Raw genomic sequence first — 19,284 nt, 5'->3', positions numbered from 1 at the left:
AGAATATGGAATCGGTGGGTTCGGGAGGGTAATACAGAACGCTGTGCTGGATCCCAACAGCCTCGTATCACTAGCAGTCGAGATGACAGGCATCTTATCCGCATGGCTGTAATGGATCGTGCAGCCACGTCTCGATCCCTGAGTCAACAAATGGGGACGTTTGCAGGACAACAACCATCTGCACGAACAGTTTGACAATGTTTGAAGCAGCATGGACTATCAGCTGGGAGACCATGGCTGCGGTTACCCTTGACGCTGCATCACAGACAGGAGCGCCTACGATGGTGTACTCAACGACGAACCTGGGTGCACAAATGGCAAAACGTCATTTTTTCGGATGAATCCAGGTTCTGTTTACAGCATCATGATGGTCGCATCCGTGTTTGGCAACATCGCGGTGAATGCACATCGGAAGTGTGTATTCATCATCTCCATACTGGCGTATCACCCGGCGTGATGATATGGGGTGCTATTGGTTACACGTCTCTGTCACCTCTTGTTGGCATTGACCGCACTTTGAACAGTGGACATTACATTTCAGATGTGTTACGACCCGTGGCTCTACCCTTCATTCTATCCCTGCGAAACCCTACATTTCAGCAGGATAATGCACGACCGCATGTTGCAGGTCCTGTACAGGCCTTTCTGGATACAGAAAATGTTCGACTGCTGCCCTGGCCAGCACATTCTCCAGACCTCTCACCAATTGAAAACGTCTGGTCAATGGTGGCCGAGCAACTGGCTCGTCGCAATACGCCAGTCACTACTCTTGATGAACTGTGGTATTGTGTTGAAGCTGCATGGGCAGCTGTACCTGTACACACCATCCAAGCTCTGTTTGACTCAATGCCCAAGCGTATCAAGGCCGTTATTATGGCCAGAGGTGGTTGTTCAGGGTACTGATTTCTCAGGATCTATGCACCCAAATTGCGTGAAAATGTAATCACATATCAGTTCTAGTATAATATATTTGTCCAATAATAAACGGGTGTTTATCATCTGCATTTCTTCTCTGTGTAGCAATTTTAATGGCCAGTAGTGTAATTTAGAAACTATTAAGGACAAGATTATTTTGTTCAGAAACATCTTTGGAATAAGTTCCAAAGTTTATTGTTCAATTATTTTCTTCTATGTACAGTCATTGTAATTTGTCTACAGTTCATTTGTTAATGAGTCACATACTTTATCTTTGTTAAATAATCTGATATCGCATTTACACTGAAATAATACCTCTTGTTTTATTCATAATTCTAACGTTAACATTTTTCGCCTCTGGAAAGGGAGATAATCTGTAATCGCACTAGTCTAAAATCTTTGAGCAACAAAATTTCACTACACCACATCCTTTTCTTTGTACCTGACGATGGCTTAACAGTCGAAAACCAGTTTGTGTGACAAATAATAAGTATTGTAGAGTATTACAGGACTGTTGTCTGTGTTTCATTCATAACGTATAAAATATTACACTAAGAATCGGTGTAACAGGCTTTCAATATTATTAATACTAGATAAAGAGTCAGTTTTAAGTTGATTGCCTAGTGACTCAAAAGCGCAGACCTTTTGTGTATCATTTGCCATTACATGTGCTTTCAAATGTCTGTAAAGACTTTGAAGCTTGAATGCTGTAAAGTATTTTGGGTTGAACATTCATTAGGCATCAAATTGCTTATGTTTTCATTGATGGTAATATTCTCATTAGTATCCGCATTTCAGTAGTTCAGCTATTGTGAAATAAAGAATTTGCGTGTGATTTCATTCATTTTACCCACAGTTGTATGACATTAACCATGTGAAGTACTTTATTGTACTTGGAGGTCCGGTATAAAGTTTGCCTGACGGTATCTTAATTTGAGAATTGGAAAAAAAAAAAAAAAAAAAAAAAAATCTTATTTTCAGTGATGTAGTCCTGTTCTGTCTGGTAGTACATTTTTCCAACATTGGCCCAATGAACATGTTTCATCCATGAAATACACTTTTAGAAGGTCTGCAAAAGCCCAACCTGTGGCTGACATGCCAACATCATCGGACACACAATGTTTCCACCCAACAATTACTTACATGTGGGAGTAGGTGGTCAGAGGGGGCAGAATCACATAAAGAGAGTGGATGATTAAACAAATCAAAGCCATTGTTTTCTCATTGCCAAAGCACCTTTCATTGTCCAGTTCGTTCTTTTTTTCTTTTATAATCCAAACCCACATTATACTCGTACTTTTTCATCTCAATGAGTTGGTGTGGGTGTAAATACTGTGTACTGAAATATGGGAGCAAAGTTTCTGGTAGCAGCACTCTTGTACAAAATATTCTATTCTTTTAACCATAAGCTCCAGTATCTTCATCAGTAGCAATTGACAGTCAGCATGCTGCTCAAGATTGTTCCTGTGTTTGCAATGCTAGCGACATCTGTCAGAAAATAAACAACTCGTCAAATTTAGCTGTTGTCTCAATGTCAAGAGGCCATTTCATGCATCACTAAGATGATCACTGCCCTCCCCATTATAGTCTTCGTACATTCTAATCTCCACAGCCTCGTTGACAACTATCTCCCAGTAGGTTAATATATGGGACAAGATTTTTGTTTCATGTAGCTGCACAGAAAGAAGGGAGTGGAGTAAGTGGAACACCTTCTGATAGTTGTACATTTTTGCACCAGAATCCAAGTGCTTCTTTTCAGGAAAGTTATAGCTCCTTTACCAACATAGTTCAAACACAGTAACCATCGTTCCATCTCTGTCTCAACAGTAAACTCCCTGCCCCCTCCCCACTGCATTCTACTCCTACTTTCTCCTTAGTCGTGGACAGACAAGGCAGACAGTTTTTGAGTTAAATATTCCTTCAGTGTTGAAAGACGTGGTAAATAGAATCAGCAGAACTGAAACTGTTGTATTCAAGAAAAGTTGTAGGTACATTGTGCAAATGGAATTTATGAAGTATTTGTGCGCACATTGTCAAATCTCAGAGTATGGCCAGTTATGATTATTAGTTGACCCCACCCCCAGTTAACATAAGGTATGAGTAAATGTAAATAAACTGTAACAATTATTGCTTCCTTTCACTGAAGCATACAGGATGCTCCCAAACAGTTTGGTTTCATTTGTCTTTTTCTTTGTCACAATAATCGTACTTCTTGTAAAACATTTAGGTATGTTTGGTCTGTTGATCTCACTGTAAAGTCTGTGAATGATCTTACCAGATACATCTCTCTTCCACTGTGCAATCTGAAATGCTTTTGGTTCTATAATATATATATGCATCCATTTCTTTATTTGTCATAGCACGACTGTTCATATCTTCTCTCACAAAATGACATGAGCTTGTTCTCACATGAGTAGCCCTGAGAGAATTAAGTTATACATCTATAAATCATGATATTTGGTTTTCCATGGGAGAATTATCAGCAATTTTAGCAACATTTTAAAACTAAAATTTATATTTGCTATGTGCACTTTGAGAATATTTAAAATCATTTCCACAACAGAAATTTTAAAAATTAGAAAGTTTCTCATAACTAAAGAAATTTCCTTGGAAGTGAGTGTGTGGATACAGAGCAACAGCAGTTTAGTAAACTTGTTTAATAGTGCAGCAGTAGGACAAAAGTGCATCATACAAGTAACACATGTGAGTGTATAAATCTGGCAATAAAGCATACAGATGTGTGCTTGTAGGCAGCAAATCTATTACATGCTGGTTTCTAAACCAGAACATACAGAACTGGGGGTTCTGCGAGTGTATAAATCTGGTTATAAATGATACAGATGTGTACTTGGAGGCAGCAAATCTGTTACATTCTGGTTTCTAAACCAGAACTTACAGAACTAGGGGTACTTTATCAGAAGTGACTATTATATAGGATTTAAAGGAAAAGTACCAATTTCTTCAGTAAGCTGTATGTGTCATATGACACCACCAACACAAAAACTGCTAGAGTTGCATTTGAGATGATGATGATGATGATGATGATGATGATGATAACAAAAACACTGTAGATAGTACACAAAATGCTGAAATATAGTGGAAAATAAAAATAAATGAAATCTCTTGCATAAGGCAGATTATTGTGTGGGTCATCATTAAATTAATTGGTGTACAGTCTGTGGAAGTAGCTGCTACAAACAATAAAGTCAGAGACATCCTGTAATATAATCCTACCATTCATTAATAATGTATGTTAGTAATGAATGTTCTGCAAAATGTGGTTTTCTTTAAATTAAATCCTGATTTTTTTTTTATTACTTCAATCTTTAATGCATAAATAATTCTTGGCCTAAAGGTAACAACTAGGTGAATAGCAGGGGTGGTGTCATCAAAAGACGCATAAACTAAACTGTAAATGTATCTGGTTTTGGATAGATTGTTTTTTGAGCTGCAGTTCTCTCTCTCTCTCTCTCTCTCTCTCTCTCTCTCTCTCTCACTCACACACACACACACACACACACACACACACACACACACACACACACTTCTTATGGCTACATTTCGCCTGCAGACTGTATAGTGGCACTGTAGTCGGTTGGCACAATGCAGCATGCAGTTTTTTTTTTTTTGTGTGTGTGTGTGTGTGTGTGTGTGTGTGTGTGTGTGTGTGTGTGTGTGTTGGGGGGGGGGGGGTGTGTACTATATTTGGGAAAACGATTCACCCGAAAGCTGGCAAAGTTTTTAGTTCTACTTATGAACCTTTTGACAACTCAGTGACACTATTATTCAGTGGGTTGTTACCTTTACTTATTAAATTATTTGCATTCCACTAGGGCTTTTTATTATTATATTGAACTCATAATATGCGCTAGCAAGCAACTCATAAGGTAATTCATTTTCATACTTAATACTTGAACAAATTTCCAGATTTCGAGAGTAATAAAATTGATCCAAATGAGAAAAGTGAAGTTCCTCATGTGGAAGTTTCCCCTGAGGTTGAAACTGAAACACGTAGTGTGTGTAATGGCCACAATACTGAATCTCAGGACTCGGAAAATGGTAAGAAGAAACCTACACTTCGATGGAATAGAAACAGTGGAAGCTCGGACGAATCTGATACTCGACAAGAGAAAGAAGAGGGTAAGACCTTTTTTTTAATATATTTTTAGTTACTCTTAATGATGTGCTAAACTTAAAATGCATTGTCGCACATTGTGGCTATGTTTTTTTGGAATGTCCAATGAAACAACTTTGTATTGTTAGCAAATTTGAAATTACAAGCCAACACACTAGTTGATTTTATATCACTTTTAGTTGGAAGATATAAACCAACCACTTGCTTGAACATTTCGTTTTTGTTGTCGTCGTCATTGTCTTCAGTCTGAAGACTGGTTTGATGCAGTTCACTGTGCTACTCTTTGCTGTGCAAGGCCCTTCATCTCCGAATAACTACTGCAACCTACTTCCTTGTGAACCTGCTTACTGTTTTCATCTCTTGATCTCCCTCTGTGATTTTTACCTTCCCCACACTGCCCTTTAATACTAAATTGGTGATCCCTTATTATCTCAGAATGCCTCCTATCAACCGATCTGTTCTTTTAGTCAAGTTGGGCCACAAACTTCTTGTCTCCCCAGTTCTATTTAGTACTTCCTTATTAGTTACGTGATCTACCCATCTAATCTTCAGCAATCTTTTGTAGCACCAGATTTCAAAAGCCTCTGTTCTCTTCTTCTCTGAAGTGTTTATTGTCCTCGTTTCACTTTCATGCAAGGCTACATTCCAAACAAATACCTTAAGAAAAGACTTTGTAAAATTTGTGTCTATATTTCATGTTAACAAATTTCTTTTCTTGCCGTTGGCAGTATACATTTTAGATCTTTCTACTTCGACCGTCATCAGTTATTTTGCTGCCCAAATAGCGAAACTCATCTTCTAAGTTCAGTGTATCATTTCCTTATCCAATTCCCTCATCACCACCTGATCTAATTTGACTACATTCCATTATCCTCGTTTTGCTTTTGTTGGTGTTTATCACATATTATATCTTCCTTCCAAGATGCTGTCCATTTTGTTCTCCCAAAACTTTGATTCTGTCTCCAAATTTTTCTTTGGTTTCCTTTACTGCTTGCTCTGTGTACAGATCGAATAACATTGTGGATAGGGTAAAACTCTGTCTCATTCCTTTATCAGTGACTGCTTCCCTTTCACGTCCATAGACTTACAATTGCAGTCTGGTTTCTGTACAAGTTGTAAATAGCCTTTCACTTCTTGTCTGTTACCCTTGCTACCTGTGTTATTCAAGATTAATATTAACGCATACTGTGTCTCAGTGAAGAAGATAATGTGAGCACATTGTACTGTAACAATTATTAGTCTGTTGTTAATCGATTGCTTTGAATGATGTGCTGTCTTTCATTATGATGATTTGCAGTGTCCTGTATTGTACAGGTCTGGTCATGTAGCATTTGACTGTTGGGAGAAACTTAACCATAGAAAAGTAACAATACATACATCTGTTCCAGAATTCATTTCTTTTTGTATTCTAATCTTCTAAAGTTATATAGCAGTGGACAGTTATATTTCTCATATAATATAGATGATATTTTTTGTAATCATGTCAATTTTTTGTCATTGTGACAGATGCATCTTTGCTCATTCATTGTTTCTTTCCTTACCACTTCACTAGCTGTCAGTCTCAGATGTCCAACATGGTGTCTCTCCAAAGAGTTGTCAAGTGCGTTTTGTCTGATGTGTTGGCAGATATTTGAAATTTCATTTTTTCAATATGTAGCTAGGGTCAGCCCAAACAAATACTGCTCATCACATCTTTCATGTTATGCTCAGAATTGATGGACAGTGTCAGTTTGTTTCTTGTTACAAACAATAAGATTTTTAAAATGGAAATTTACATGTCCATTCGATAGAGCAGTCCCAAATTAGTCCAGTGCAATATTCGTTTTATTGATGTCTTATAACATGGACAGTAAAAATGGAAGAATAAATAGTACTTAAGCAGTAACTTAGTAGCATTACTACATTACAGTTACAGTCATGCTGCTGGAATACTGGTTATTATTCATGTTTTACTCTCTCATATTGATACATACAGACGAAATGAATATTACACTAGGCTAATCTGGGACCACTCTGTCAAATGAACATGAAAATTCCACTTTAAAATCACATTGTTCCTAATGAGAAACAAATTTACACTTTCCATCAATGCTGGACATGACATAAAAGAAATGATGTGCAGTGTTTGTTTGGGCTGACTCCAGCTACACATTGCAAAAATGAAACTACAAATATATGCCAAAACATTACACAAAATGCACCTGATGACTCTTAGGAGAGACACTCAGTACACTTAGATAAAACATTGCTGTAGTATTTATTAACACATTAACCTGCCAGATATCACATACTCCATATATTTTTAAATCTGCATAAGACAGTAGTGGTTGAATAGCAAGCAACTGTAATCTTTGCACTTCATACCATGTGGCTATTCATTGATACACAATGGTCATCCAGCAAGATCTTGCTACAGTTGCTATGACAACAAAGTTGTAGGGTAGTGGTTCAGTGATAATTTAGTTTTCTTGTGATTTTCCAGGCTTCCTTTAGATGAATACCAGATCACCATTTTAATTTCAAACTACAACTAGTTTTCCCTCAGTCTCCTGTAAACTGCATCACCCACATGGAAAGAACAATCCATAGAGGAAAACAGAAATAGAGGATGTTTATGTGCAGTTTTTAGATCCATCACTAGCAGTTTAAAATAGATTCATCATAAGCAGTTTAAAATCTGGTTAATGAGGAAGTGAGACAATGTTTAAGAAAATGGACACACACTTAGGAGCAGTTTTCAAATTCATATCCAGTCATCCTAATTAAAGGTTCTCCTAAATATCTTTAGTGGTATGTTGTGATTGTTTGTTCAGTGAGGGTTCGGAATGTTTTCTTGCCCCATTGTAGCTTTTGCTCTGGTTTATCAACACTGTTCATTCAGTTAACGTCCCTTGAAGAGTCATTTGAAGCTTAGATTGTGTATGCATTATCATTATCAAGAAGAGTTGTCATCACAGGAAGTTGCCAGCATTATTGTCATAAACTGCAGCCAAGTGACTTGAAGATTTAACGGCTATCATGAGACACCAGACATTGGAGATCTGCTGTGTAATGGTCATTCATGGACAACACCACCTGCCACTGACAGCTGCCTCAAATTCTGGCTGGTAGTTACCCCGAGGAGAATGCATTGCATTGCCTTTTTGGAGGCAAATGGAAGGAATGTGTTGACCCAAACAGTATTAAACTGACTCCATGTGATGAATTTGTTCCCTAGCAACACTACTAGCCTTCCAGTACTGTGGGATGTGAAGCAGGTTTACAAGGGAACACTCGGAATGGAACTTGAAACAGTGGTGTCACATTCTCTTCACCAGTGATGACATTATTTGTCAGTCACCTGATGATCATTATAAAAGAATGAAGACACAGCCCAGTACCATAGTGCATCTCAGGCATGCATTCCCACAGGTTCCAGGAGGAGTCAGTCCTGTCATGTTTCGGCTGGTATCATTATGAAGTTCTTGAAAAGTTTTAAAATTACTCTTAAATGTTTGTGTATTAGTTGCAGTGTGTTGAATAAAGGTTCGACTTGAGCAGCAACAAACATTAAACACATTGGCTAGTCTCACACTATTCAGATGTGTTACCCTTGTGGCTACCAACAACAGTGTGTCTGCTCTGTGCTCTCAGCACCCTTTCCTGCATCCCATGCCTGGCATCACATCCACCAGCTGCAGAGGGTACATGCACTACACGAATAAAGTGTAAAATATATCTCTGATCACATACATAACTGCTTACGGTTGGTTTGGTTGGTTGTTTGGGGAAGAAGACCAGACAGCGTGGTCATTGGTCTCATCGGATTAGGGATGGATGGGGAAGGAAGTTGGCCGTGCCCTTTCGGAGGAACCATCCCGGCATTTGCCTGGAGTGATTTAGGGAAATCACGGAAAACCTAAATCAGGATGGCTGGATGCGGGATTGAACCATCGTCCTCCCGAATGCGAGTCCAGTGTCTAACCACTGCACCACCTCGTTCGGTAACTGCTTACGGTATTTAGTTGAGGCTATGACTTGTATTTTCACAATACACCCCCCCCCCCCAAAAAAAAAAAAAAAAAAAAAGTGGTTGCTGCCCGTTATGTAAGTAATGTTGAAACAAAAGACCAAATAAAATTTTCAGCAGTATTTAAATGGAAAAAATTGAAACCTACATTATAATAAATAATAATATGCAGAATGCACTAAACTACTAAACTGTCATAGCAAAAATTCATTTTTACAACTATTTACAAACGTTCATGAAATGTGTGTGTCCACTTGATTAGCATTAGCTTTATACCAGTAGTTTTAGCTTATGGCCCCAGTTAAGTATGCTGTCCAACAAAGCTAGTATTTAAAGACAGATGTCAATTAAAATGACATGTAAAAGCAATTTTAATAAAATATATCTAAAAACACAGATGATGTGACTTACCGAACGAAAGTGCCGGCAGGTCGATAGACACACAAACAAACACAAACATACACACAAAATTCAAGCTTTCGCAACAAAATGTTGCCTCATCAGGGAAGAGGGAAGGAGAGGGAAAGACGAAAGGACGTGGGTTTTAAGGGAGAGGGTAAGGAGTCATTCCAATCCCAGGAGTGGAAAGACTTACCTTAGGGGGGAAAAAGGAAAAAAGGACAGGTATACACTCGCGCGCACACACACACACATATCCATCCGCACATACACAGACACAAGCAGACATTTGTAAAGGCAAACTCTTTGCCTTTACAAATGTCTGCTTGTGTCTGTGTATGTGCGGATGGATATGTGTGTGTGTGCGCGAGTGTATACCTGTCCTTTTTTCCTTTTTCCCCCTAAGGTAAGTCTTTCCGCTCCTGGGATTGGAATGACTCCTTACCCTCTCCCTTAAAACCCACGTCCTTTCGTCTTTCCCTCTCCTTCCCTCTTTCCTGATGAGGCAACATTTTGTTGCGAAAGCTTGAATTTTGTGTGTATGTTTGTGTTTGTTTGTGTGTCTATCGACCTGCCAGCACTTTCATTCGGTAAGTCACATCATCTGTGTTTTTAGATATATTTTTCCCACGTGGAATGTTTCCCTCTATTATATTCAATTTTAATAAAAATTATTTGCGAATTTTATAGAATATCAAATAAATCATATTTTCATGTACATTTGCATTAATGTATGTATAACTAAATGTTTAGTATTCTAAACATTTATAATGGGGATAAATGTTTCATCCTACATTAATAAATTTTACAAGGAAAGTTTTTTCTGGTTGAAACAATGATAAAAAAAAATTCTTCAGAGGAGCACAGATTCCAGTCATAAAATATTCATCACAGGAACAAAGATTCATACGAAACAACTTCACTATTAAATTTGTACCACTTACACTACACTCACTTAACTTTTTCTCCTGTCTTTGGATATACAGTCATAACTGTTTCTTGCCTCACTACACACCACCAGGAATGAACCTCTTCTGTAAATATATGGTGTTCTGTCATGAGACAGCTTCAGTTTTCTGGACACACAAATGAGCCCAAATTAACATCCAGTCTAATACTCTCTCATTCATCAGAGTCATCTGTAACATTCACTCTAACATAAAATTGAAAAGAAGCTGCCAATTTCAATTGAACTTGAAAAATATATTGGCATTATTAAAAAAACTAAAGTTTTAAAACTGAATGCTCCATTGAATGCCTTAGTTCAGAATTTTGTATTAAGGATGATGCAAGTGGTGATATATCTAAGTTATCCAGTTTATATTGTGACCAATATAAAGAAATATATTGTAATTTAATCAAGCACTTGCAGTTAAACACTATAGAGTCATTAATATAGCCAGAAATATTCAGGTGGTAAAATGCTACCTGCCATAAAACTTAACATTACCTTTTCTACATGGCAGCAAACAATTTTATAGATATGTGACCCACACATATAATACCCATCCATATATCATCAGTCATCACACAAATATGTTGTATTTTATTCTCACTGCCCATTAATTTTATGTTACTACAGAATATTCTGTACATCTATATTCAAACAAATGATCAGCATTCTTAATTTTATGAAACAATAAATGCTTCACCAGAAATTCTACGCAAATGGAGTACAGCAATATTAATTAACTAGTGAACCAGGCAATGTTTTGCAGTTCCTACATATGTATGGGATTTGGATGTGCATCTTAAATCCTCCTCTTTCTCTCTGCCTATCACTTCCTCCCTCTTTCTTTGTCCATCTCCTCCTGCTCCCCCTTTTTCTGTCCATTGCCTCCTCTCCCTCTCTATGTCTATCTCCTCATCCCCTGTGTCTACGTTCATTCCCCTCCCCCAACCTCTTTCCTCTTACCAGTCTGTCTCATCTTGAGACTTGTTTATTGTTATTGCAAATGGAATCTTGATTGGGAATTTAAGTTGCTTAAAATGAATGGGTAAATTGGTTGAGATCATTGGTATACAGGTTATGAGACACCTCTCCAGTCACTGGATCTTTGAGGATAGTAGCTCCAGTGACAGTATTTCGAATAGTTTTATTCTGCAGATGGATAGGATTATGAAGTTTCAGATGATTCAGGTTCATAGCAGTAGTCTAACCATAAACCAATAAGCCGTAAATACAACTTTCCTGTTTTCTCTAAAACTGACGGCATGTAAGAAAACAAAACAAGACATTGTTGTGTGTGTGACCACTTGTTTAAAGCCTGAGTAACCACCTTTTGCAGTGCAGACCACTACAAGACATGCAGGAAGTGTGTCAGTGAGATTCTAGAAGATACCAGTGGGGGTGTCGAGTATGTGAGTTTGAGTGCCTTGGCCAGCTGTGCTAGGTTTCTCTGTTGAGGATCCATGGTGTGAATGGCCCAATCAAGGTGGTCCCATAGATTCTTGATTGCATTTAAATCCAAGGAGTTTGGTGGCCAGAGCGGTACGGTAAACTCATCCGCTCTTCAAACCACACACGAGCACTTTGTGAGCTGTGTAACACATTGCATTGCCGTGCTGGTAGATGGCATCATTCCCAGGAAAAAAATAAGCTGCATGTAGGGGTGGACATGATCCTCACATACTTGCAACCATCCACTGCACCTTCCACAATGAGGAGATCACCCAGAGAATTACTTCCCGCCTGGACCCTTCTGATGATAGCTGCAGTGTGTTCGCTTTCAGACGTTTCACACTGTACGCACCAAAAGTGATCTTTCTGATGGAGCATAAAATGTTATTCATATGAAAAGGCCACCTTTTGTCACATAGTGGACGTCCAATTCCTACCTTCGTTGCTGATGAACAGCAGGTCCTGTTACGAAGGACCAAACGCAACATCATTTACTGAACTGTCCTTGAGGAGACACTGTCAGTAGCCCCTGTGTTCATCTGGGTGGTCAGTTGCTCAGAAGTTGTGTGTCTATTCACCTATACACATCTCCACAGCTGTTGGTCAGCCCTCTCATCATAGATGGTGCACCACAATTGCCTCAGCCTCAGTGTCACCTTTATGTGGTGCCATTTTGTCATCCACAATATACTGTAACCACAGCAGCACATGAACACTTTACAAACTTTGCTGTTTCAGAACTGCTTCCACCCTTGGCCTGAAAGCCAGTGATCATGCCCTTTAGGACGCCAGAAAAATCACTCAGTTTTCACATTACAACAATGATTACACTGTTTTGCACATCCCTGCGCAGTCAGTTTTAACAGAAGAACTGTACTTTGTCATTTCAGAAATATGTAGCATATGTCAGTTTTCGAAGTAAATCAGTCGAGAGCTTGCCAAGATTTTTGGTAACGGCATTTCCCCTGTGTGTGTGTGTGTGTGTGTGTGTGTGTGTGTGTCTCTCTCTCTCTCTCTCTCTCTCTCTCTCTCTCTCTCTCTCTCTCTCTATATATATATATATATATATATATATATATATATATATATATATAGGGAAACATTCCACATAGGAAAAATATATCTAAAAACAAAGATGATGTGACTTACCAAATGAAAGTGCTGGCAGGTCGACAGACACACAAACAAACTTATACTGAGATAGTAATCTACAGGCATTGGAATAGGGTCTCTCCACTATCTCTAAAGGTCTATGATATACACTCCTGGAAATGGAAAAAAGAACACATTGACACCGGTGTGTCAGACCCACCATACTTGCTCCGGACACTGCGAGAGGGCTGTACAAGCAATGATCACACGCACGGCACAGCGGACACACCAGGACCCGCGGTGTTGGCCGTCGAATGGCGCTAGCTGCGCAGCATTTGTGCACCGCCACCGTCAGTGTCAGCCAGTTTGCCGTGGCATACGGAGCTCCATCGCAGTCTTTAACACTGGTAGCATGCCGCGACAGCGTGGACGTGAACCGTATGTGCAGTTGACGGACTTTGAGCGAGGGCGTACAGTGGGCATGCGGGAGGCCGGGTGGACGTACCGCCGAATTGCTCAACACGTGGGGTGTGAGGTCTCCACAGTACATCGATGTTGTCACCAGTGGTCGGCGGAAGGTGCACGTGCCCGTCGACCTGGGACCGGACCGCAGCGACGCACGGATGCACGCCAAGACCGTAGGATCCTACGCAGTGCCGTAGGGGACCGCACCGCCACTTCCCAGCAAATTAGGGACACTGTTGCTCCTGGGGTATCGGCGAGGACCATTCGCAACCATCTCCATGAAGCTGGGCTACGGTCCCGCACACCGTTAGGCCGTCTTCCGCTCACGCCCCAACATCGTGCAGCCCGCCTCCAGTGGTGTCGCGACAGGCGTGAATGGAGGGACGAATGGAGACGTGTCGTCTTCAGCGATGAGAGTCGCTTCTGCCTTGGTGCCAATGATGGTCGTATGCGTGTTTGGCGCCGTGCAGGTGAGCGCCACAATCAGGACTGCATACGACCGAGGCACACAGGGCCAACACCCGGCATCATGGTGTGGGGAGCGATCTCCTACACTGGCCGTACACCACTGGTGATCTTCGAGGGGACACTGAATAGTCCACGGTACATCCAAACCATCATCGAACCCATCGTTCTACCATTCCTAGACCGGCAAGGGAACTTGCTGTTCCAACAGGACAATGCACGTCCGCATGTATCCCGTGCCACCCAACATGCTCTAGAAGGTGTAAGTCAACTACCCTGGCCAGCAAGATCTCCGGATCTGTCCCCCATTGAGCATGTTTGGGACTGGATGAAGCGTCGTCTCACGCGGTCTGCACGTCCAGCACGAACGCTGGTCCAACTGAGGCGCCAGGTGGAAATGGCATGGCAAGCCGTTCCACAGGACTACATCCAGCATCTCTACGATCGTCTCCGTGGGAGAATAGCAGCCTGCATTGCTGCGAAAGGTGGATATACACTGTACTAGTGCCGACATTGTGCATGCTCTGTTGCCTGTGTCTATGTGCCAGTGGTTCTGTCAGTGTGATCATGTGATGTATCTGACCCCAGGAATGTGTCAATAAAGTTTCCCCTTCCTGGGACAATGAATTCACGGTGTTCTTATTTCAATTTCCAGGAGTGTAGTTCAAAAATTTTTTTCTTCTTTTCCTATCCAGTTCACATGACTTTGATAAACCTTAAGACACACATGACTTACTATATTTCTAATTAAACTTGGTCTCAGTGTCAAACTTCATATGTTTTACCTTCTTACTGTTCCTTCCTACAGCCCATTTCTTTCCATTGACAGTTAATAGTGAATGTCTTAGTGTGGTATATGTACAAGCAAATGGGTGTATGCTGTTCTACCGTATTAGTCCTCTGTGGCTAACCCCAGGGGTGGTGGGGCGAATGTGGTGCAGGATGGCTGGAGGCAGAGAGCTGAGGCAGGATTTCAGGCTGGTGGTGGCCCAGTGAATCTCAGCTATCAAAAATTATCACTTTATTCAGTCAAACATTTGCTCTATGCTAGCATCTGGAGCCTTGTGGCTAGTGAGATTGAAGCCAGCCAGCCAGCCAGCCCTCTACAACATGCACACCCTTGTTTGATTATGACAGTGCTCAGTATGCAGCAGATGACCCGGTTATATGAGTCATGCCAGACAGCACCCTATATAGGCTGCAGTTGAAGGTAGTCGGGATTCTTGCAGCAGTAGCCAGCTCTTTGGAGGGAGACCGTGTCTCTGCCAGTGGCGTGTGGCATAGTGATGCCCATCCCACAATGGCAAAAGGTGGCCGCCGTACTGGGGATGCGACCTACTGCTCCCTGCGCAAAAGTCTTGCTTGCTGATGGGGTGGGGCTGTGACGACCCTGCTGTGCCATGGTATTGAGTCCAGAAGCTATACTTACTGCAAGAAGCAGGTACTGCGAGAGAAATCCAAACTTGTGACTGCTGCTGGTGGTTCCATATTGTACCTTCACCTGGCATAACCCCCTATATCCTGGGAATGATGGGCTGTGAATGAATCCACTGCCAAAATGGCAACTATTTATACAGGATAGCAGCACACCTGTTACGCCACTGTGTCACCTTTAGTCAAGTTTACAGTGGCGCAAGCCAAGACATACCTGTCTTGCAGTAAATCAACTGCTATATTACTATAATCATAATGTGAACAACTCACACTCACTGGTGGCTAGTGGCTGCCACAATACTTCACAGTTATATTCCCACAAATTTGGCCATAAAATAGTAGTTTTACTTTTCCTGGGATGACCTGACCCTCCGTGTTCCCACTTGAGACTGATCTAGAACAGATTCCTGAGTTAAGTGAATGTCATGACACATTTTCAGATTAGGTTTCAACCACAAGAGTATCTGGTGGCTTAACCCCCAAAATTCAGAGACCGCACTTACACTACAAAGCTTATTCATTAGACATCCACTTAAGGTCCTAAGTTACTTGTTATTAATCCACTTAGTAGTCCATGAATTGCCTTGGAACACATCACGTCACATCACATCGTATCACAGCGTGCCTCTGCACTTCTTTATCCTGGTAGTTGTATAACCTTAGCAGTTCTCTCTTCATACTTTCACAGCCTGTCCCATGACCTCATATCCTCTTAAGGGAGGATGTAATGGATTTTGGTCCAAAAAATCGATTTTTCAGAAATATCATTTTCTTGATATATACAGTTTAATCTATGTTTGTGTGAATTTTATCATGATAGCAGCTTTAGAAATGCCTGTAAAGTGTTAAACTGATTAACTCTGCACTGGCGGTCAGTCCCTCCTTTTCCGACATTTGGGAAACTGCTTGCTTCAGCAGAATTTTTGTCAGTATGAAGGAAGTTTTCTTTAGATATCTTTGTCTGACATCTATATCTCTGGCTGACATCTGTATCTTTCCCTGAAAACTTTCCTGCATGTGTTTTATTTACATTTTGACAATACTAACAAATATTAGTAGGTGGAAGGTTGAATTCGCAAACCTTTATGTGGAAGTCAAGATTTATGCATTATGGGTGGTGGAAAGACTGTGTTTAGGAAATAGAGGTTTCATGGAAATCGGTTTGCCAACAAAAAAGAGGAAGCAGCTCGAAATGAAGAACATAAGCTCTCACCTTCAGCATTGAAACTTGGAACAGGAGAATTGTACAGGTGCATGAATGATGTTGATATGGATTCCACTGGATTCAGACTTATTGATTTAGAGCGTTTCTGCCAGGCTATAAAGTTTTCATGTTCATGTGTTAGCTGTAAAAATACAGAATGCATGATTGTTGTTGAAGAAAGAAGAGTGGGAATAGCTTGTGATTTTAAATTAATTTATAATTCATGTGGCCATGAATTCTCATTTTCCTCTTCCAACAAATCTGACACTGGTACCTATGAAAGCAATTTTAGGGTGGCATATGCTCTGGGATTCCTTGGACAGGGCAGGGAAGGAGGTAATTTATTGAGTGGGTTTCTGAACATGCCTCCACCTTGTGCAAGGTTTGAAAAAATAAATAAAGAAATGTCTGATGCTGTGTGCTATACTACCAAAGTTTCTATGAAGAAAGCAGTGGAGGAATTGGTGGAAATAAACCAAAAAGAAATAGATCCTGGGGTAGATATTCATGACAGTGAATCTTCTACAAATGTTACTGACGTGTGTGTGTGTGTGTGTGTGTGTGTGTGTGTGTGTGTGTGTGTGTGTGTGTGTGTGTGTATAGATGGGACCTGGATGAAAAGGGGTCACACATCTGTGTATGGAGTTGCATCTGTTATTAGTATTGGCTCAGGTAAGTTCTAGAAGTAGAAATTATGTCTAAATACTGCCACCAGTGTGCAACAAGGAAAATGCCCAACAATGAAGACAGTGAGAAACTGTGGCAAGAAAAGCATGCAGTAACATCCTCTAAAAATTATAGTGGCGCAAGTGGGGGCATAGAGGCTGCTGCAGTTGTGAGGATGTTCTGGATGTTCTCCAGGTCTGAGGACCAGTATGGTACCTTGGTGATGTGGACCCCTCTTCATTCAAAGCTATAACAGATAAAAAAACTATACAGTACAACAATAGAAAAGTTGAAATGTGTTGGCCACGTCCAAAAGAGGCTTGGTGCTAGGCTTCGTCACTTGCTGAAAGAGAAGAAAGATGAAGTACTTGAGGGTGGAAAATCACTATGAGGAAAAGGCAGGCTTACTCTGAATGAAATTTATTCTATTCAGTTATTTTATGGGAGAGCTTTAAGGAGAAACGTATAAAACTTAGAGGCAATGAGGCGTGCTGTGTGGACGACTTTTTTTCACAAACCATCCACTGACCAAACATCAAAGCACAATCTGAGTCTGAAAGACGATTGGTGTAAGTTCAACAACAGAAATGAGACGTATTCACATAAAGACCCACATGCTATGAATGCAATTAAGCCCATATTCAGGTTTCTTGCAAACCTGATTTATTGAGGAAGTGTCTTCATGAAAAGCCACAGAATGCAAATGAAAGCCTCAATAATTTAATTTGGATTAGATGCTCGAAAAGGACATTCTGTGGACTTGAAGTACTCAAACTAGGTGTCTATGATACAGTTTTATTTTACAATAACGGAAATAATGGCAGAATTGAACTGCTGAAGAGAGTTGGTATAGATGCTGGTGTGTTTACAACAAAAGCATTTTACACCATTGACGAGAGCAGGGTCAAGAAATCTAACAGATCAGTGTCTTACCTGCAAATACAGGCCAGGCAGATTCACAGAGGAGAGAAGAGAAACCTGGAGGTTGAGGAGTATCAGTATGGAGGATTTTAAAATTGAGGTAAGCTTATTACATGTAGAAGTATGAGAAGAAAATCTTTGAACCTCATTTTCTCTGTTTTACATTTTTTACTTTATTAGAAGCCTTTTCTCGAAAAGTATATGCGCTAAAGCTAAGAAATTTACAGGAACTGCTCGCAACATGTTGCTGTCTCCCTGGAACTAAAAAATATGAGATCCTGATTTTTAGATGATTTTATGTAGAAAATAAGTTAATTTTGGATGTGCAAAATTAAAACTTCTTTTAATGTTACAGTTTTTACCATAAATTAATAACTGTTGTTCAGTGGTCATATAACCTTGTCAGGACACTACAATAAAATTTTCAGATTAATTGCATAATTACAATTTGAGTTAGGGCTTTTTATAAAAAGACAATAAAAAATTAAAAATTCAAATTTCTGGCAAAATATTAATCCTGCATATTTTATATTTTCCTTTAAAACACAGCTCTTTCGCTTTACACATGCAAAATTTTAGATTCGTACATTAATAAATATGGCTGTAACGACTTTTTAAATAAATGTTTACATTTTCTGTTACATCCCACCTTAAACTCTAAAGAGTACATTTCTCAGCCACATTCACCCTACAGTATTCCACACTCATTTTCTTGCTCTAGGGATCCAGTCTACTGGAATTTCCACTGCTGGGGGAACAAGTTGATGGGCAGCTCACCACCTAAAATAGATGAAGGGTGTGCACAGCAGAGTACTGCTATACATGCTGCATCAAGTGATCTGTCAAAATCTGTCCCTCTTGCGTGGCTATTAGTTGGTTCAGGGAATGGATTAGGTTTGGTTTCAATATGTTATTCGAGAAGGTTAGATTCTGCATTGAAAGTACTTCTATTGGTTCATTTGGGCAGTACAACTTTCACTGTCTTAGGGTCAACATGTTATTGTCTGAAATTCTAGCTGGTAGATGGAATGTTGGCCCTGTTATGTCACGTCCTGTCCCGTTGATCGACAACCCACCACTTCTCACATCCACTCATCTTGTCTCATTGAGCCTTCCGTGTTCGAAGCAGCTCACCAACACTACCATCTTGTCATACACGGAATAAATCCAGTATAACC

At 40.1% G+C, this 19,284-nt stretch overlaps 1 protein-coding gene across 2 annotated transcripts in view; it reads left to right on the top strand.

Moving 5' to 3' along the window:
• Positions 1–19,284, top strand: part of LOC126248976 (SRSF protein kinase 3) — a 425,825-nt gene that overhangs the window by 325,566 nt on the left and 80,975 nt on the right. For both annotated transcript variants that reach the window (XM_049950532.1, XM_049950531.1), the window contains exon 9: positions 4,843–5,055. In XM_049950532.1, the coding sequence (XP_049806489.1) occupies positions 4,843–5,055 (213 nt within the window). The remainder of the gene's footprint in view (positions 1–4,842; positions 5,056–19,284) is intronic.

The sequence above is a fragment of the Schistocerca nitens genome, chromosome 3 (assembly GCF_023898315.1).
Source record: "Schistocerca nitens isolate TAMUIC-IGC-003100 chromosome 3, iqSchNite1.1, whole genome shotgun sequence".
Lineage (NCBI taxonomy): Eukaryota > Metazoa > Arthropoda > Insecta > Orthoptera > Acrididae > Schistocerca > Schistocerca nitens.
The sequence above is the reverse complement of the archived record's forward strand: the minus strand, read 5'-3'. Positions and strand labels throughout refer to the sequence as shown.